The sequence below is a fragment of the Syngnathus leptorhynchus genome, chromosome 10 (genome assembly GCF_054491065.1).
Source record: "Syngnathus leptorhynchus isolate UIUO chromosome 10, UIUO_Slep, whole genome shotgun sequence".
Lineage (NCBI taxonomy): Eukaryota > Metazoa > Chordata > Actinopteri > Syngnathiformes > Syngnathidae > Syngnathus > Syngnathus leptorhynchus.
In genome coordinates, this window is record NC_141204.1 from 12,569,765 (window position 1) to 12,588,919 (window position 19,155).

Below are 19,155 nucleotides of genomic sequence, written 5' to 3' on the forward strand. Positions count from 1 at the left end.
AGGCGGACGTGCTACCCACTGCACCACCGAGCCGCCACCTCAGTCATCCTCTCCCACATAATACAGTGCAGTCGTCCAGACCCATGTGCAGAAAAACATCCCAAGAGCATAATGCTTCCACTCGCATGCTTCACAGGAAGGATTGTGTTGTTGTTGGGTTGGTCTACATCATTCTTCGTCCTCCAAAACACAACGAGTGGCACTAAGACCAAAATGTTCTATTTTAATCCCATCTGACCACAGAACCTTCTCACATGACTCCCCTGGATCATCCAAATGGCCATGGGCAAACTTTAGACCATTTATATATTTATGTGTATGTGTACCACGGCATTTATCTGGGGAAAGAAAAAAAAACAGACCTTATTAACAGTAAATAGGGAAGGGGGGAATATCATCCTACAAAGGGCAGCAAAGACAATTTCTGTGAATGGGGAATGGAGCCCGCTTTACCTACCGTTTGAAAAGAAAATCTCAATAATCAGTCCCTGGAGTATATGATGAAAATTGATTGTATAAAATTAAAAAGTTAAATGTTTTCTTTTTGTTTGCTCTCAGTTTCATCCAATTATTGCTCACAGCAATACAAATGTGGAATTTGTACTAAAAGTGGAAGGTTTGTGTCACGTCTCGTCCCCAGCCGTTCCACTATGTGTCTGTTGTCATGGTTTCTGTCTGTGTGCTCGTCTCTCTCCCCTCCTGTGTGCCTATGATTAGTTTGATTGTTCTTACCTGCCTCTTGTTACTTGTTGTGTATATAAGTCCTGTCTGGCCCTCATTCCCCATCGGATCATTGTTGTCTTGTCGTCACGTCTTTTGTCTCACGTCCCTATCGGTCAGTCATCTTGGTCGTTTTGGTTAGGAAGTCATGTCAGTTTGTTAAGTCATGTCAGTTTGCCGAGTCTGTCTTTTGAGTTCCGTCAATAAACCCTGGTCCAAGCTGCACTTGGTCGCCCTGCTCCATTCCACCCTTGACAGTTTGCATATGTAGTGGCACATATGCAAACTCACAATAAGACAGCGGTCTTATTATTATATTATATTATTTGTCATGGAGGTATGTTTTAACTTTTAAGTCAGTACAATCCAAGTATATTTTGTAAAATTAAGCAATTTCTTGAGATGGTAAGCAATTTATACTAATATGACAATGAATGTTTTATTACTTTCAGGATGTTTAATTTATTTGGGTAGAAATACTCAACTCTTTAGTGATACTGATACAGATGCCTACTTATCCATACCACTAGTATTCTTTTAGTGCTAATGGTGTCAGGTCTAAGTACGATCACTCACAGTTGAAGAGTACCTATGATAGAAATTACAAACTTCTACATACTTTCCAAGTTGCAAAACCTGAAAAATCAGTAGTGTATAAAATACTTGTTCTCCCCAAAACAACCATCGAAGCCATTCACGGCCGGATGTCTCAAGTAATTAAGGACAAACTCTTCAATCAAATCAACACATCTAATTAATATATATGTATATGTATATATATATATGTGTGTATGTGTGTATGTGTGTGTATGTATGTATGTATGTATGTATGTATGTATGTATGTATGTATGTATGTATGTATGTATGTATGTATGTATGTATGTATGTATGTATGTATGTATGTATGTATGTATGTATGTATGAATGTGTGTATATGTGTGTATATGTGTGTATTTATGTATATATACAGTGGAGCCTCGGTTTTCGACCACAATACCTTCCAGAAGGCTGTTTGAGAAGTGAATCGTTCGAATTCCGTTATCATGTTTTCCCATTACAAATAATACAAAAAAATGTGATCCGTTCCAAGGGAAAAAGAAAAAAACGCCTTGTTTAAGCATTTTTTCATTTGCGCATGTTTGTCCGATCGCGCAACTGCAGCGCAACGCCGGACGCACAACCGTAGCGCGTCGCCGACCTCGCAACTGCACAGCGCTGGTCGCATTATTGTGACAGAGCCATCGCTGAAATTTAGAAAATATTTTTAAACTGGGATTGCAGTTCAGGGTGTCCCCCGCCTACTGCCTGATGACGGCTGGGATAGGCTCCAGCACACCCGCGACCCCCATGGGGACAAAGCGGTACAGAAAATGTATGTATGTATGTATGTATGTATGTATGTATGTATGTATGTATGTATGTATGTATGTATGTATGTATGTATGTATGTATGTATGTATGTATGTATGTATGTATGTATGTATGTATGTATGTATGTATGTATGTTTGGATGGGTTGGATGGATGGATTTTTGAAGTTCTGATGTACTTTCCAACACTTACGTGAACCTCAGTGCGCAGGGAGCTTAATTTTGTCCGATCGCGCAACTGCAGCGCACTGCCGCACGCGCAACCCATCTATTTCATCCTTTGAATATCTCTCTTTTTTCCTCCCTAATTCTACTACTGCTGTTCTCATCTACTGCCCCCCAAAGTTACATCCATCTTTTCTGTCTGAACTCTCTGAACTCCTCACCATCGTATCCTCAGTCTCCTATCGCCTCCTATTCATCGGTGACTTCAACATCCACATCGTCTAGCCAACTGCCCCAGTGACGTCCGACTTCATCTATCTTCTGGACTGCTTCCATCTCACCCAGAACATAAACTTCCCCACCCATACCAAAGGCCACACCCTGGATGTAGTATGCTCCTCCACTCACTTCCAACCCCTCTTTCCCTTTCTCTTTCTTTCCCTTTCTTTTTCTTTCTTTCCCTTTCTTTTTCTTTCTTTCCCTTTCTCTTTCCCTTTCTTTTTCTTTCCCTTTCTTTTTCTCTCTCCCCCTGTCTCTCTCTCGCTCTCTCTCTCTCATATTCGGGGCAATACGGTATGCACCGCACCAACCAAACACTCTCCCCTCACCCACCTTGAAACCTAATAAAAACATGGCTGACCCACAACTTTCTCAAACTCAACAGTGACAAAACAGAGCCCCTCCTCACAGGCACTAAATACTCCCTCAATAAAACTGGCTCCATCAGACTCACCATTGACTCCTCAATCATCCCTCCCTCCCCTGTGGCACGCAACCTTGGCGTTATTTTTAACCCTACACTGTCCTTCCACCCTCATGTTCGCTCAATTGTCAAGACCTCCTACTTCCACCTCCGACGCATTGCCAAAATCCGACACTGCCTCTCTCTCCCTGCCTGCCGCTGAATCTCTCATCCACGCCTTCATCTCATCCCGGCTTGACTACTGCAACTCCCTTCTCACTGGAATCACTGCTCACTCACTCCATAGACTTCAATTTGTCCAAAACTCTGCTGCCCGCCTCCTTACCCACACCCAGTCCTGCGAACACATCACTCCTGTTCTCCACTCTCTTCACTGGCTCCCCATCAAGCAGCGTATCATCCTCACCTTCAAAGCCCTTCACCACCTGGCTCCCCCTTACCTATCTGACCTCCTTATCCCCTACCGCCCCAACCGTCCCCTCCGATCCTCCAATACTTCACGTCTCACAGTCCCAAAATCCAAACTCAAATCCTTTGGTGACAGAGCCTTCTCCTGCACGCACCCTGACTCTGGAACTCTCTCCCTCAATCTGTCTGTGACTCACCCTCACTAGCCATATTTAAGTCCTGTCTAAAAACGTACCTCTTTTCTCAAGCCTATGACCTCCCCTACCTATAACTGGTGTCCTTTTCTTAATTTATACAATTTTCTCTTCCCTGTCCCCTTCCCCTGTATGTCTTTGCCTTGTTCCCTGTAAGCGTCTTTGGCTTTTTGAAAAGCGCTATACAAATTTAATGAATTATTATTATTATTATTTCTTCCACTATCTGTCCTATGTCCTAATTCCTCGTTCTTTATGTCAACAACACCGTGTGTGCGCTGCAGAGATCTAGTATATAACTATATTGTAGCGTTAACAAAGTACCAGGAAAGACGTGGGTTTGGTAAACGGCTCTTTATTTAACAAAACAAGAGTTCAACGAGCCAACAACTACTGAACTTCCATCCACGGAGGTGAAAGAAAGCTCTGTAGAGTATGACCGGGCGTGCGTAAAAGCCATGTCCGAGCCCCATCCACCGTCCCCGGACAGCCACCCGGCCGAGCGCCGGCCCCCGACTTCCATCCACGGAGGTGAAAGAGAGCATCTGGGGGGAATTTCAAAAATCGTCCGTTTGGACTGCCTCAAACATAATACATGTACAGTATATTGTCAATAAAATTACCACTCCATTCCATTTCACTCAATTCCAGATTTTTCTGTACTTTCGCCAGGGTCGTGATCCTTATGAAGCTGAGTGCTTGACATGCAAGGCAGGCACTTACATACGTGTCTGTGGCAAATAAAGGTGCCAACGCACCCGCAAGAGGACTGAAGAGGAGCCTTTTTTTTTCCTTCAAATGCTGCACCGATGGCTGTTTTTCTTTTGTCTTTTCTTACTTAGTGTACCACTATAAAAAAAGTCAGTGTACACGTTTTGTTAGTGTAAATATGTTTTTGTTATTGTATATATGTTTTCTGTTATTTGGTCCAATAAATGTAATTGCTATCTATACAGACACTACGTCATTTGTGTCATAACAAATGACCCCCCCCCCCAAAAAAACAAAAAGGACCTCACCCACTAATAAATGACCACGCCCCCCTCTTTTTCAGAAACCCAAATCTGGTTACCCTAGCAGTGGGATGGGGCTCAAATACAAAGTACTTCAAAGAACAAAGCCCATGAGCTTCCTTTTGCCCAACATTAGCTTAGCCTAGCGTAACATCGGGAAACAGGCCACTCATCATTACGATCACAACCAGCTTTCCCGCGCTCCTCCAGAAGGCTAGCGTGCTAGGCTAGGTGGAAAACATTGGCCAATTGACCATCGTCAAGCTGGAAGCACACAATGCATACCAACTTGCACAGGCCTGTCATTGACCAATTGTGGAGCAAAGTCGTCTTTTGACGGTGAGATGACGGCCACGCTTGTCCTCGGCAACATCCACTCTGTGGCTGACCATCTGCAACGACAGGAAAGCAATAGACGTGTCAAATCCACATGCCCAACAAATGCAATCAGCACGAGGAAGCTCAAACCCACAAAGCAACCTACGCGCTAACGATACACACAAAATGCTCTCATAGTTTATTTTTAAAAACCAGGTTACGCCTCTGGGGCGGTGTACTGTGCCGTGAGATGTTGGCCATATGTGATGTGTGGCTAACCGGGTGGGGGGGCACGTCCATGGGCGAGGAGATGACGGCGCCCAATGGCTTCCTTTTGCTCTTGGAGGCGCTCGCCAGGCCCATCATCTTCTTGGCTGCCCATCCCAAAGAAAACTCTGGTTACGTTCGCCTTCGGCACGCTTGTTTGATGAACCGGGGAGGGGAGGAGCTGCGCTTTGAGAGCAAGGCCCAGGCGGGAAGGAGGGGTGATGCGACACCACGCGGTGACCAGCGCCGGACTGACCTTTGGACCCGATGAGGGTGGGCGACCTCTGAAGGAAATCTCCAATCTTCCGCAGCGTGGCGTCTTTGCGACCGGGGACGCCGTGGGTCCCGGTAGACGCGGGCAGACAGGACACCTGCAGGCATGACAAAGTGCGAGCTTACAAGAGAGTTGAAAGTTTCAGCCCAAAGCAAGCGACTGACACCGACGAACCGTCAGGGAGCGGAGGTGTTTGCAACCTTTTTGTGCCCTTTCTTCGCCCCGTCCAACCTTGCGCAGTCGGACCAATCAAGTTGACCAGCACGGTCCATTTTTTTTCACCCGGGCTGTGCGTGTGCGCAAGTGTGTTCATCTGCTCATTACCTCCTCTTGGTGCTCACTCAGTGTTGGCATCACTTTAGTGTTCCTTTGACTCTCCACCTCCACTTCATCCTGCTGACAGGCACGCCCACAGGCACACCCGCATGGACGCAGACGTTAGGCCGGCGAAGACACTTAAGGCAGTAAAAGTGCTCTGCTCTGATTGAGGTGTCAAGCAAGGGGTTCTTGTATAAGATTGCTCTCGCTCTTGCCTTCCCTACCTTGTCCACGTCGGCGCTCTTTCTTTTGCGACTCGAGCGGGTGATCTTGATGGTGACGGCTTCGGGGTGGCCCCGGCGCCGGAGTGCCATGCGGTCGGGCCGCAGCGGGCTGAAGGAAATCTCCATTTGGGGCAGCGGGAAGCGGCTGGCGTGCCCGTTCTCCATGGAGATTTGGGAGGATTCCAGCAGCGACGGGCATCCCGAGTGGCGGCATCCTGGCGAGCCCTGAAAGGCGATATAGGTGTGAGCCGCATCGTGATCCTTGGCGCTGCCTTGACCACGTGACATTTTGGCACTCATCAACGCGCCCGTAGTGAATACAACGACCTGAGTGTCGGCATCGTCCGGTCGGCCCCCGACGTACTCGCTGGCCTCTTCCACCCCCGCTGTGCCACCGCCAGTCTGACAGGGAAGACATTTGAGCTGATGAAGGATGATGAGCCGGACGCGGATACACTGGCTTTTTCAGAGCGTTTCAAAAGTGGTGCTCAAGCGTTTGAACACTGGCTTCTAGCAGTTAGCATTGGGAAACCAATGGGCGGAGAGTTCTCGGCCAAAAGGCGACGGGATGGCGGCAGATGCACTAGTACCGACCTCGAGTGGCAATGGCATGCCGTTGTCGCCAAGCCAATGGATGGTTCGGTCTTTGTCGTCCCGGCCAGCAAGAAGCTGGTTGAGTTGCGCTTCCAGGGCGGCCACCAGCGCGTCTCTCTCCCGCCTCCAGCTCTCCATCTCCTGATCCTTGGCACGCAGCTCTGCCTCCTGGACAAAAAATCCAGCAAAAGCGTCAGGTTTTGTTGTCTTTTCCTTTAGAGACAGGACAGGAGCAAAATGGGAGAGGGCAACTCAAAGCATCTGTATCTTCAAGGGACTCTTCTCGTAAAATGGACTGCGAGCTGGGACGCTTTATTTCCCAAATGCTGACAACCTCAAACTGAGACAGGAGAAGGTGATTGCAAGAAGGGCAGCTCACCAGCTCGGCCTGCCGGGCCAGGCGCCGCTCTCGGTCCTTGGCAAACCTCTTCATTTCCTGATTGCGCTTGTCCTCTGCCTCCTTGATATGACCAATTAGAGCCATCTTGTCCTCCTGCCACTTGTGCCGTTCTGTCAGGTGCTTGGCCTCCAAAAGCTTGGCAGGAAGCCAGCAAAGAGACAGTAGAAAATGATTGTCTGTCATTTCATTCAGAGGTGATGCGTTAAACAACATAATGTCACATGGCCGACGAGGGGGACGGCGATGATTGTGATGACGAGTGCCATCGAGCGGCTCGTCAAGAGCTTCAGTTCGGACGAGAACAACTTTGCAGTGTTGTTGAAGAAACGAAAACGGCGTCACAAGGCATTTAAGCATTCAAGGTAAGGTGATCATTGCTCTTGCATCCTGTCGTCCAGAAAGAAAGACAGCCGTGCAGGCGCCCCATTTTTTCAAAAGTCAGCCTGCGGGATCCATTGCGTGGATTGAGAGAGAAAAACCACAAGCAGCATTTGGGCTGCACTGACAGAAAGAATTGTCAAAGCAAAAGAGCATTTTAAGATTTAAAAAAAAAAAAAATGAAAATAAATATTCTGCCAAAAAGTGAAAATGGTCTGTGATCTTGTTGAACATCACAAAATGTCCAGAAAATGGCCGTCCATTCCTTTGCCACTTTAGTTTTGAAAGCAAAGAAGTGTTTTGTCAGGAAGGATCAGACAATCATGTGTCATCTTGTCATCTAAAAACAGGTGAAGACACTCGCCAATGATTGGGAAAGTCACACACGCGCATATTGAAATTGTGAGATCCAAAGACGAATGAGGCACCAAGGTCAAAGTTTGGCCAAGTTGACCCTTGCGCCGCAGTCAATCAATAACTCGCTATGACTCACCTGGCGAGTGTTGGCGTCTCCTTGTTGAGGCCCCGAGGCGTTGGCGCCGATTTTCTGCTTCGCCATCTCCTTCACTCGGGCCACCTCTGAACGAGATGAGAAAGTGCTGTCATCCTGGAAACTTAGCAACTTTTGCTGCTTATTTTTCCCAACGGTGAGTAGCTAACACCGTGCACTAATGCCAAGCCAACACGGCGCTCCGTTTAGATGAAACGAGACCCGGGCTTGCCGAGGTGCTGCTCGTGCGACACCTGCCTCCCACCTCTCACCGGGGGTCTGGGTGGAGTTGGGACATAGTCATCCGTTAGGTACAGGATGGTTTGAAAAAAAATTCTAGCGGAGAAACAAAGCGCCGCATCTGCATATTTCTTCACTCCTGAAGGTCATCAATGTCACAATGATATCAGGGCTTCTGGAGGAAGATGATTGGCGCAAACGCAAGGAAGGACCATTGGTCTTACCGCTGTCAAGCTCCCGGATGAGATGGAGCTTCTCGTCCAGCAGGTGCTCCATCTCCTCCTGCGTCTCGTCCTGCTCTAGCATTGCAGAGCGCATGTGCTCCACCAGCTGTCGCTTACCCTCCAGCTCTGCGGGCGCCACCACATGCATGTCGGAACATTGTGAACTCGGCACGTGTGCCGTGCCGTGGAGAAGTGTCCAGTTTGCAAGACGGCAGCCACTTTGCATGCAAACAATTTCAAAAAAGCGGACACAAGACGCACCTTGACGAGCTTCGCGGTAGAGCCGCAGCGTCTCGGCAAGCGTCTTCTCTGCCGGCCGCTCCTACGGCGAGGAAAGAGTGCGCGTCAGGCAGGATGGAGGGAACCTCGGAGCGCTGCAAGACTTGTAAATCTTGTCACATGGCAAGATGGAGTCGCTTCAAAGCGTGGAAGACGTCAGAGCTGGTAGCTCACCAGCGAGTCCAAACTCACCGCCTCCAGTCGTTGGATGGTTCTGTCTCTGACGGCAAGGTCCGACTGAAGCCGCTTCTTCACCTTGTCCGCATCTGCCAGCTTGAGTCTCAAGATCCTCTCATTCTCCTTCAAGGTGGAGATCTGCAGGAAGACATCAGCATCGCACGTACACCTGGCACCAATCCCAAGTCGGACAGCTGGTCTCACGTACGTCTGTGCGCACCCGCTGGACCTGCGTCTTGTAGTCGGCTAGCTTCTCTCTGAGCTCACTAACATCCTCTTCCTTCCTGCGCAGATCCGCGGCCAGATTCTCTGCTTTGCCCGAGTCCCGTTTAACCAGTTCCCTCAGTCTGGAAGAGCGCCACAGTTATCAGGTGAGGCAAGCAGCAAAACCATTGTATATGCACGACTTCCGCGCCGCTCGCTATTGGCTGCGTTTGTGCCTGAAGATGTCTCTTTTATTGAGCCTAGCCACGAGGCTCAGTGGTGGGTCGTTATTTCTCCCCCAACGTAGGTGCCATAGTTAGCGTGGGTCCTTACTTGCAAACGATGCCTATTACGGAGAATGAAAGCTGCCTATCACGTGTCAGCTTTTGGAATGAAAGCGAGCTCTTGCCTGCTCACACTCTCTGCTGCCCATACAAAGAAAAAAAAAGAAACATTTCTGAACAGATTGCAGCTTACTCTGTGCTCTGGAGGACTCTCTTTAGGAGCTCGGTGTCCTTCTGCTCGATGGCCAACAACTCAAGGCGCTGCTCAGCCTCCTGAAGCCGACACGGGCAGAACGCCCGGTCGCCGTCGTCTGGCAAAGCCTCCGTCTGCATCGATTGCTCCCGCAACTTTCTCTCCGTCTGGCTCGCGTTGGGTGGCTCCTCCATTTGGAGCTGAATGGACAAAGCGAAACTAAAAGTGCAGGCTTGTGTCCAAGCGGCAGTGACCAACCAATGCAGGCAGAGGCAAAGCTTAACAAAAGGCGAGCGCCCAGTGCATGACAGTGACGCGAAGAAGTGTTTGACGTGAGCTCATCTCGCTGTCGCTCACCTCCTCCTCCCGAATCCACTCGGCCTGTGCCCGTAGCTGACACTGAAGCTCAGCCGCAAACCTGCTCTTCTCCTCTGATGAGCTGCTCTCACCTTCATTGCAGCACAGTGATGTGATCCAAATATAGAACTTGCGGTGGTGCCGGGGCTCAACGGTCCACTCTGAGCTTACCTGCTTTCATCGAGTCGCTGCGGAGCTCGCAAAGTTGGAGGACGTCGGACACAGGGATGTCTTCTGCCCGGGGCAAGGGTGATGCCAAAGTCAAGACCTAGAAGAGGAGCCAAAGCACACAGCCAAGGCGGTCTACTTAAGGAGATACAAGTTGAATTCATTTGGTGAACATGCTCATCACTCTAAACACGTGCGCCTCAATTTTCTTTGCCCAAACAAATGAACGGAAATGCCAATGGCCGACTAATTTTGATGGTTGTAACGACAGAAAATACTGCACTTCATGAGAAGGGCATGATACGTATTAATGACATTAAATGTAAAGAACTATGAGTGATGTTGCACTCCAATTCCGTGCGCTGCTCTTTCTTAGCCACCGGGAAGAAGTGTCCCTCAAATGAATACCACTTGTACGTCAGATAATACGACTGACTCCAGGGGTGTGGTCCTTCATCGCAGATGAGAATTGGGCCGCCCCACCACAGCTCACCTCTCTGTGCGGCTCCTCGGCCTCTCTGCAGGCAGCCATCTGGGCGGTCATGCGCTTGAAGATCTCCAGACGTTTCTCCCCTTTCTCCTCTAGGAGTTGCGTCTCTCTGGCCAGCCGCTCCCTGCGCCAAACCACTTAATCTTAATGTCTTCAGCTGGCAGGGTTGCCAGGACCACCCCTGGCAGCGACTTCCCCCACTTGGAAGCTAATAAAAGTCTCACGTGAAGTCTTTCTGCATGTCAGCATAGATCTGGCTGAACTCCTGGCAAACCTCCTCTCTAACACGAGCTTCCACCAGCCTGCTGTCAGCTCGCTCCTGCTTGAGCGCCATCTGAAGACGTCTCACCAGCGCCACCTGCTGCTCAGCAGGACGATGATTAACAGAGTTGTCAATTCATTTAATTAGTCAAATTGTTGCATTCCCTCCAGGTGAGTCGTTTTTTGTTTTGTGATTGCCAACAAATAATACTCAGGTTGACCAACCTGCTGTCTTATTTGATTGCCGATGACTTCGTCGTCAAGTTCTTCAAGGTCCTCACCCTCACTTTCACACACAGTGTCCTCGTCCACTGACATCTTTTCGTCGCCATCATTATCATCCTCTTGCTCCTCCTGGCAAAGATAACATGAACTTGTTATACAAACGTGGCCAAAACGGAGAAGACGAAGGGGGCTGCCTCGCTGGCCACATCCCTTGCCCCCTGTTGGCCACGTCCCTTGCCCCCACCTGCGTGTCCTGTGGGCCTCTTTCTTGGCCAATCAGAGTCTTGCTGGCACTTGGGCCCAGGTGGGGATTGTGGGGCGGGACAGGAGTGGTCCCGCTGGGCAGAAGCACCACCTGGAGGACGCAAGACAGGCAGTGGTCAACTGTGGGCCGCATCATTTGCAAAAATTGCAACTTCAAAGCAGGTCCTCGCTGACATGCGCCGCAATTTTGCAAAAGTGGCCAGTGCTGCGAACTTGCTTGCTACGTATATTGAGCAACTTCTCGGTGCCCTCAAGTGACCCAAAAAGCAAGCAAAAAAAATGTTGATGTTTGTATCTTGCGCAAAAATGAGCACGCCTATGAGGCTCGAAACAAGATTTTGGATCAGCGAGTAGAAGGAAGAAGCGCTCAGCCGCCCCATCACAAGACGGAGTGATCAATTGAAGCAACTTGTTCAGCAATTGGCTCGAGAGTCCGCCCATGCTTAACTGGCTTAGTATCTTTGAGGCCACTCAAATGCACCAGTTAAAATATGAACAGCAAAATAAACAAATTCTCCCCAAAACGCTGATAACGAGAGGGGGAAAAAAATCCCTCCTCTCCAAAATAACCAATTTATTCCAAGCAAAATCTGTGCATGCATGTTGAGAAAGTATTCTGTCTATCAGCCAAAACGCTGTAAAGGCGGGACCCCGTGCCCTGAAAGAAATGCAAAGGTGCACCTTCTGCGCCAGGGCGGAGAACTCCAGCACTCGCAGCGTCTCGTTGTAGACCGAGGCGCACCGGTTAACGTTGACCATCATGCAGACTTTGCCTCGGCCGCAGAAGAAGGCCTGGAGCAAGTGCGTCAGCTTGCTCTCGCGGAAGGGCACATGCTGCTGCTGGAGCCTGGGCAAACGCAGATCCGCTCAGAGACGGGTGGCTACTGGCAGGGTCTCTGTCAAAGGGTGCACTGACCTGGCGCGCCCGTTGTGTCTGAGAGCGCTGACACACTTGCCCAGGATGAGCAGCGAGGCGTTGATGTTCCTGGCCTCCTTGAGCCGCTCGCCGCGGTTGCCGGTCTTGGTGCAGCGCTCTGAGCCGGCCAGATCGCACAGGCACAGCCTAAAAAAATACACTTTTAGCAGCGGGCGCGCACACTCCCATCACCAGGCGTGCTACCTACTCGCTGACGGCCACCACTCCGGTGTCCTTTATCCTTAAAACACGTATGGAGAAGATGCTGTGACTGCAAAACAAAACAAGAAAGCCGCATTCGCAAACATCTGTGTTGACGACGACATTTGCGTGCATGTTGGGATGCGTGCGCACGCGTTGAGACCTCCTGCTGGAGAGCCGGTTGATCCCGGTGGAAGCAAAACTTTGGCTCCTCTTGCCCAGCTTGATGACTTGGTAGGCCTCGTCCGCATTGTCCACCTGCACCCAGCGCAAGGCTACCGTGCGGACGACAGGCGTTAGAAAGAGCAAGGCACCTTCCCGGCTCGGACGAGAGACGCCGGGCGAGACGAGACCTTTGACGAAGGTGTTGCCCGTAATGTCCTGAGACAAGCGCAGGGGCGTCCTCTTGGCTGCTCCGCCGGGCGTCGCCTCCAGGAGGTCGTGGATCTTCTCCTTGTAGATCTCGCAGAAGGAGACCCAAACACAGAACTTGGTGTTGGCTTCCGCTTGGAAGTCTGGCCACTCTGACGAGCCTGCCAAAACGAGAGAGACCCGCTTCACATTGTTGGCGCCATCATCATTGCCAAGCAAAGAAGTGAACCCAACTATAAGCGCCCAATTATGAATATGCCACTGTCATGCAAACAAATGCAGGTGTAGCCAAGCCTTCTACTGGACAAAGACAAACTTGCCTTTAAGGAGCACGGGGCAGCCAGAGCTCCACATGCTTCCACCGGCCTCATTGTTCTAGAGAAGCAGAAGAGCCGCCATGAGCTGGCGGAGGCGCCGAGACCGGGCAGAGGCGCTGCCGTGGTGGTGAGCGACGGCCGGCCTCACCTCTCTGGAGTGTTGCAGCAGGGCGCTCTTGAAGGCGGCCTCTTGGGCCCGCTGCTCCTCGCTCAGCCTGATGAACTCTCTGCAGCGATGAGGCTTGACGCCCATTCCGCTCGAGAGCTTGCCCCGCATGCTGCAAAACAGGGCGTCCAGGGATCTGGGCAGGATGCCAGCATCGCCGTCCGGACCTGACGGAAGAAGCGCATAAGTGAGGAACCCAAGGACCAGCCCGACATCCCCCCTCACAGAAGAACAAGAGGCGCACCCAAAAACGTAAATGTTTTGCCAGCATTGGTGACCCCGTAAGAGAAGAGCAGAACATCGCCTCCCTGGAGAACATCTCGGACCAGATCCTTGACTGATCCTTGGAACAACTCTTCCTGTGTGGTGTCTGGACCGTACACCTGCTCAATGACAATGACGATGATGATTTTCAACTACACAATCAAACGCAGATTTGGGAAGGCTTGAATGGGAGGCCTGATGGAACAATGGACAAGACAATCTATTTGTTGACATCTCGAAGTCAATGAGAGGCCAGACCCGCCCACCACCCTGCACAGCCGAGTAGGGAGAGGAGGGGTGAACAGTTAAGTACAGAGGAGGGAGACCAACTTTGCAAAGTCCACCATACTTACATGCATGCCTTTTTGCTCAGCTCTGTTGATTAATCTGCACCCCTCCCACCACACCCAACAAAAAAGCAAAACACCTTGCCAGCAAATACTAGTTAGACCCGAGGACAACATGAGAACGTGTAAAGAGTAGAGTGCCAAAAACTAGCGAGATGAACAACGAAAACTCTCGTTGGGGAAGCATAATAAACGCTTGAATGCTCTTTCGGATTTTTGACAACTTTCAGCCGGTGCAATGAACAAACTTTCAAGGGTTTCCAACCTGAGAGAAGTGGAAGCGCTGAGCGCTGCGCAGGAAGGGTTTGTCGGAGCCGAGGTGAGCTGCCTGCGAGGTGCCGGGAGGCCTCAGCAGGACCGTGCTTGGAGGCTCCACCAACACGCAGTCCTGCAGACAAACACGCGCGTTGACATGTGGCTGACGCCCGGCAACAACTTTGGCCAACTGCTTGCACGCACCTGTGACTCTCCCTTCTGGGCCTCAGCCGCCGTTGAGGGGCGGATGCGGAGGTAAACCTTCACATGTTCTCTCTCTTCTGAGCTGCTGGGCTGCACCGCACCCACACGTGCCACACACGCACCCACACGTGCCACACACGCGCCCACACGTGCCACACACGCGCGCACACGTGCCACACGCGCGTGCAACGCACATGCCACACACACACACACACACACACACACACACACACACACACACACACACACACACACACACACACACACACACACACACACACACACACACACACACACACACACATTTTGGTTCGTCTTGCCGCATGATGTGACATAACATACGTCGTCCTTTGAGTGGTTCTCGGGCATTGACCAGTAGGGAGACACCGGCCTTCTTCTGACGAGAGATTGGACACGGTGCGCACAAACAGACAAAATGGCATACAAAGGAATGGACAGTACCTCGGCCGCTTAATTTGAGGAGCTGCAGTCGCAATGTCGCCAGCAAACGCAGTGTCATTCAACAAATTCACTACCTCAATATTTTTCAGGGGAATATAGTCCCGTGTTGCAAGCTGGATAATGACTGTCACTTTTGCTAACAGTTATCATCGCGTCACAGTCTAATTTTGTCTCATGGCCACTTGGTACCTGGGTCAGCTGTGAGTCGCTGCTGTTGCTGCTGCTACTTTCTGCCCATAAACTGCCTTGGTCTTCCATAAGGCCCCACTCAAGTTGACATGACTCCGTCATCCTGTCACAAGATGAACAGGCGCTTGAAGCAGATTTTCCCAACTCTTTCTCAGCCTCAACACATTGACGCAGCATGTTAGGACAGCAAAAAAGCTGGGAAACATTTCATTGCACCGGCTGTCATCACTACACATCTCTGGCGTATGACATACAGTGGTACCTCGTTACGGGTGCTAAACCTAACCCAGTCCTTCTCAAATAGTGGGGCACGGTGCGATACCGTGTGTGTGTGTGTGTGTGACACCAGGGGACATGCTTTTTTATTTATTTACTCGATTAAAGGGTAATTAGACATCCACTGCAGTAGGTGGGAGTCGCGCCATCACTGTAGGAGTGTGCGCAAGGAGTATTCGCTCTATAGCAGGGGTGTCAAGCTCATCGTAGTCACTATTTTCTTCGGAGGGCCATTATGAATGTCAACCCATATAAATGTATGAATGCCTTATATTATACATAGTATAAGCTACAAAACAAATAATTTGTTTTCAAATCAGACTAGTAGAAAATTTTCAAATATTTTAAAAAGATGATTTTTTTTTTCAAAAAGAAGATAATTTTCAATTTTAGTCATGACACATAGGTTTGATGCACAATTTGTCTTTGCGGGCCACAGAAAATGATGTGGCGGGTCATATCTGGCCCCCAGGCTTTGAGCTTAACACCAGTGCTCTATAGTGCAGAGCGCACGGAAGATACGCACACACAGCACAGAGCAGGCGATAAAAAGTGCAGTGGGACAACATAGGAAAACTATTTAACAGGGTTGAAAAGAACGGCGGAGAGAGATGAAGATAAGAGAAATGAGAGTCATACCAAAGCTAACCCTAATATGACGAAGCGTACATAGTGCTTCAGTGTGACTACGATGGGAGACGAGGAAAGACTGGTGCAATGTTGGGAGCAGACAGTATGAAGCCAAATATATTAAGGCGGCACTTAATCACGACAATCACGCTGATAAGATGTTTAAGGTTTTTCAGCGAAAACGGGCTGAATATTGGCAACAATCATTCCACTTTGTGAACGCTACTTCAATCAGCAAACATCATGTAAAAGGAGCGTACCAAATTGCTCAGTGCAAACAAAAAAAACAACAACAAAAATCACACGCCATTGCAGAAGAGCTGATACTGCCTGAAGCCGTGGATATGGTCTCCGTCATGCTGCTTCATTTTGATTAAAAAACCCCAGCACAAATTGTTTTATTCGTTTTTGTTTTGTAGGATAAAATGTTTTATATACTGTGCTCCTGAGTTAATGTTGCTGATAACTTTGAATTGATTATTTTTTGCTGTTATTTAATTTCATGAATTATGTTTACTATTATTCTATTGTATTTCTTCAGCATAAAATTGCAGTTGGTCAAGAATGTTTATAGTTTAATTTTATTTCAAGCAAAGTGTTGCACTTTGAATCTGTTCTGTTACAGACAAAAAACAAGGTTATTAATAAAGTTGTTCTTTATTGTAAGTTTTTTTTCTTCTTTAATGTTAAAAAGGATACAAGCATGGATACAATGGCAGTGGGACAAAAATAACTTCTGATCAACATGTAAACACGACAGTCATTTTAAAGTAACTGCAAACTGGCTCATGGTTAACGTCCGCTGAACAAAAATAACAAATTGCGAAGTAAGTCGGTTAGAATCGAACGTTTGGTTTCAAGTTTAAAGATAGAAAGTCTATCTCAAGCGTCAGATACGTAACCCTTTTTGCCATAAATGTAACAAAGTCCATAAACTGGCTACCCGAATCCAGATGTGGCAAACCCAGTTAAGTAATCTTCAATTTCGCGACTGCAGATTCGTCACAAGCAACATGGAATTTGTCGGACTGCAAAACTGTTCAAATCGTCAATAAACACGTGAAACCAAACGTCTCGTTTACATTTACATACCAAAGTGACGTCATTCGAAAGCACACTGCTAAACGACGAGCTCCAGTCGATTTTGTGGACGTAAAAAGAGCCAAGAAGAAAAACGAGAGCATTTCTATTTCTATATATTTATGTAAAATAATATTGATATTAATACACGCGCCCCGGCTACCATTCATAGCCTGCCTTTTCCCTGATGTCAACTGGGGCTTTAAGCACTCCCCGCTACATTGAACAGGATAAGTGATGTTGAAAATGGATGAGTGGAGGGATGTTGCACACTCACCTGCCAGGCCGTCTTCACATTAGATCACAGAAGAGAAATGTGAAGGAAAAGTCTGGAAAATGACCCAAGACGCAAACGTCACATGAACGAGAGCCAGAAAAGTCTCAAGAAATATTCTGGTATGAAGGAAAGTAGAAGAAAAACAATCAACCAAGGTAACTGAATGGCGCTCTCAGTTTGAAACAAGCCAATCGGTAGAGGTCTTTTTTTCTTTTAGTCTGATTATCTGCTTTGAGTTATGATGCTGACCCCTGGTGGACAGAATCTGACAGGCGCCACCCGCACCATCGAGCTGCTTCTCTCATGTAACGTCACTTTATTTCCTTTTTGTGAGACCTTAATGTTTCAGTCTCATTTGTATGAAGCTGAAGTCAGTGGGTCGTTTATTTGTCTGATCCATGGACCCTGAAATGAAATAGAAACCGTTCAGAGAAAAACATTTGCTGTTCTCGAGATGCTCTGTGTGCCACTGTGTGCCACTTTTCACATATAGGCTATGTGAAGAGCGATACTATTTTCAAAGGTAAGAGCTTGATTTGACTTTTTTTTCCAAGTAAGTCATGCAGGGAAAATGAAGGCAAGTCAACCTGAGACCCACTTCCATGCCTCTCATTCCACACACCCCTCTGGAGTTGGGGCTTGAAGTCGAGAGTTTGGTGGCCGGGCCTTCACCCATGGGGCCCGGCCGGGCACAGCCTGAAAAGGCAAAGTGGGTCCCCCTTCCTATGGGGTCACCACCTGTAGGAGGGGCCAAAGGGTTTGGGTGCAGAGTGAGCTGGGCGGCGGCCAAAGGCGGGGACCTTGGCGGTCTGATCCCCGACTACTGAAGCTGGCTCTTGGGACATGGAATGTCACCTCTCTGGCAGGAAAGGATACGCTGGTGTGCAAGGCAGAAAAATGTAGACTAGACAAGACGGGCAAACTACGGCCCGCGGGCCACATCCGGTCCATGGGGCCGTTTAATCTGGCTCGCCCAACCTGAATAAATTGTATTATTAAACATTTTTTTGTCATTTTCCCTGCAATGACTGCATTTCCGCAGTAGATGAGGAACCGCCTGCGCATTTATCCCGGAAGCCGCGTCAGAAAGCTCAGTGCACACTCGTGTACGTACTCAGTAGTACGGACCCGGCGCACTATCAGTGCCGAATTTTAGTGTGGGCTGTTAGAATAGGCCTCTTTGGTACATGTAGGTACCGTAATTGTCGGACTATAAGTCGCTTCGGAGTATAAGTCGTACTTTTGGGGCAAATGTATTTGTCAAAATCTAACACCAAAAACAGACATGAACCAGCAACAACAGGCTAAACGATACAGTATGCTAACGTGACATATACACAAACGAGGAGCTGAGAACGGGCCTGACGTAACATTCAGAGTTATTCAAGTAAGTATTACATAAATAACACGTTTATCAAACCATCTGTGTCACTCAATTTCATTAAATCCATCGATCGTGCTTTATGTAAACAATGCCGCGTATGCGCCGTATATGCTCACGTCGGACCCGTTGTAAGTTGCATTTCTAATTATTCCACAGACCCATATAACGATATATAAAGTATATTTCAAATAACTATCATATTAAAACAATATTAATGTTAGTGGGGCTCGAACATGGCTTTTATGCACGCACGCTCCTATTCCATGGAGCTCTCTTCCACCTCGTGGATGGAAGTCGGGTGGCTGTCCGGGGACGGTGGATGGGGCTCGGACATGGCTTTTACGCACGCCCGGTCATACTCTACAGAGCTTTCTTTCACCTCCGTGGATGGAAGTTCAGTAGTTGTTGGCTTGTTGAACTCTTGTTTTGTTAAATAAAGAGCCGTTTACCAAACCCACGTCTTTCTTGGTACTTTGTTAACGCTACAATATAGTTATATACTAGATCTCTGCAGCGCACGCGCGGCGTTGTTGACATAAAGAACAGGAATTTGATCGTTGGATTTAATGGTTTGGAGTGACACAGATGGTTTGATAATATTGTTTTAATATGA

General features: G+C 48.6%; 1 protein-coding gene across 6 annotated transcripts; it reads right to left on the reverse strand.

The window, feature by feature from the left end:
• Window positions 1-3,882: 3,882 nt before the first annotated feature.
• On the reverse strand, window positions 3,883-17,345 carry LOC147050505 (kinesin-like protein KIF20B). 6 transcript variants are annotated; one of them, XM_085922493.1, is made up of 32 exons: window positions 17,159-17,345; window positions 14,896-14,998; window positions 14,245-14,334; window positions 14,051-14,173; window positions 13,419-13,557; window positions 13,157-13,341; window positions 13,012-13,066; window positions 12,673-12,852; window positions 12,483-12,594; window positions 12,327-12,389; window positions 12,119-12,265; window positions 11,884-12,049; window positions 11,183-11,293; window positions 10,939-11,067; window positions 10,677-10,813; window positions 10,456-10,576; window positions 9,966-10,062; window positions 9,795-9,886; window positions 9,438-9,637; window positions 8,965-9,103; window positions 8,772-8,894; window positions 8,562-8,622; window positions 8,301-8,426; window positions 7,840-7,925; window positions 6,948-7,103; window positions 6,569-6,736; window positions 5,975-6,376; window positions 5,757-5,825; window positions 5,415-5,529; window positions 5,171-5,265; window positions 4,863-4,965; window positions 3,883-4,105 (listed from the first exon to the last, which is right to left on the reverse strand). In XM_085922493.1, exons 2-31 carry the CDS (start codon window positions 14,995-14,997, stop codon window positions 4,876-4,878), a joined length of 3,879 nt encoding a protein of 1,292 aa, XP_085778619.1. In that variant the 5' UTR covers window position 14,998; window positions 17,159-17,345; the 3' UTR covers window positions 3,883-4,105; window positions 4,863-4,875. The 6 variants fall into 6 exon arrangements, 5 of the variants coding, with proteins under 5 accessions (XP_085778619.1, XP_085778618.1, XP_085778622.1 ...); XM_085922492.1 differs by having other exon boundaries at window positions 3,884-4,105; window positions 4,859-4,965; XM_085922496.1 differs by lacking the exon at window positions 3,883-4,105 and having other exon boundaries at window positions 4,580-4,965; window positions 5,757-5,828; window positions 5,975-6,199; window positions 6,302-6,376.
• Window positions 17,346-19,155: the final 1,810 nt, after the last annotated feature.

Coding starts and splice junctions, on each gene's coding strand:
- LOC147050505 (XM_085922493.1), bottom strand. CDS start 14,997: ATGACGGAGTCATGTCAACTTGAGTGGGGCCTTATGGAAGACCAAGGC. Junction 9,638..9,794: donor AGTGGATTCGGGAGGAGGAG/GTGAGCGACAGC, acceptor TTGTCCATTCAG/CTCCAAATGGAGGAGCCACC. Junction 8,895..8,964: donor TCCAGCGGGTGCGCACAGAC/GTACGTGAGACC, acceptor GTCTTCCTGCAG/ATCTCCACCTTGAAGGAGAA.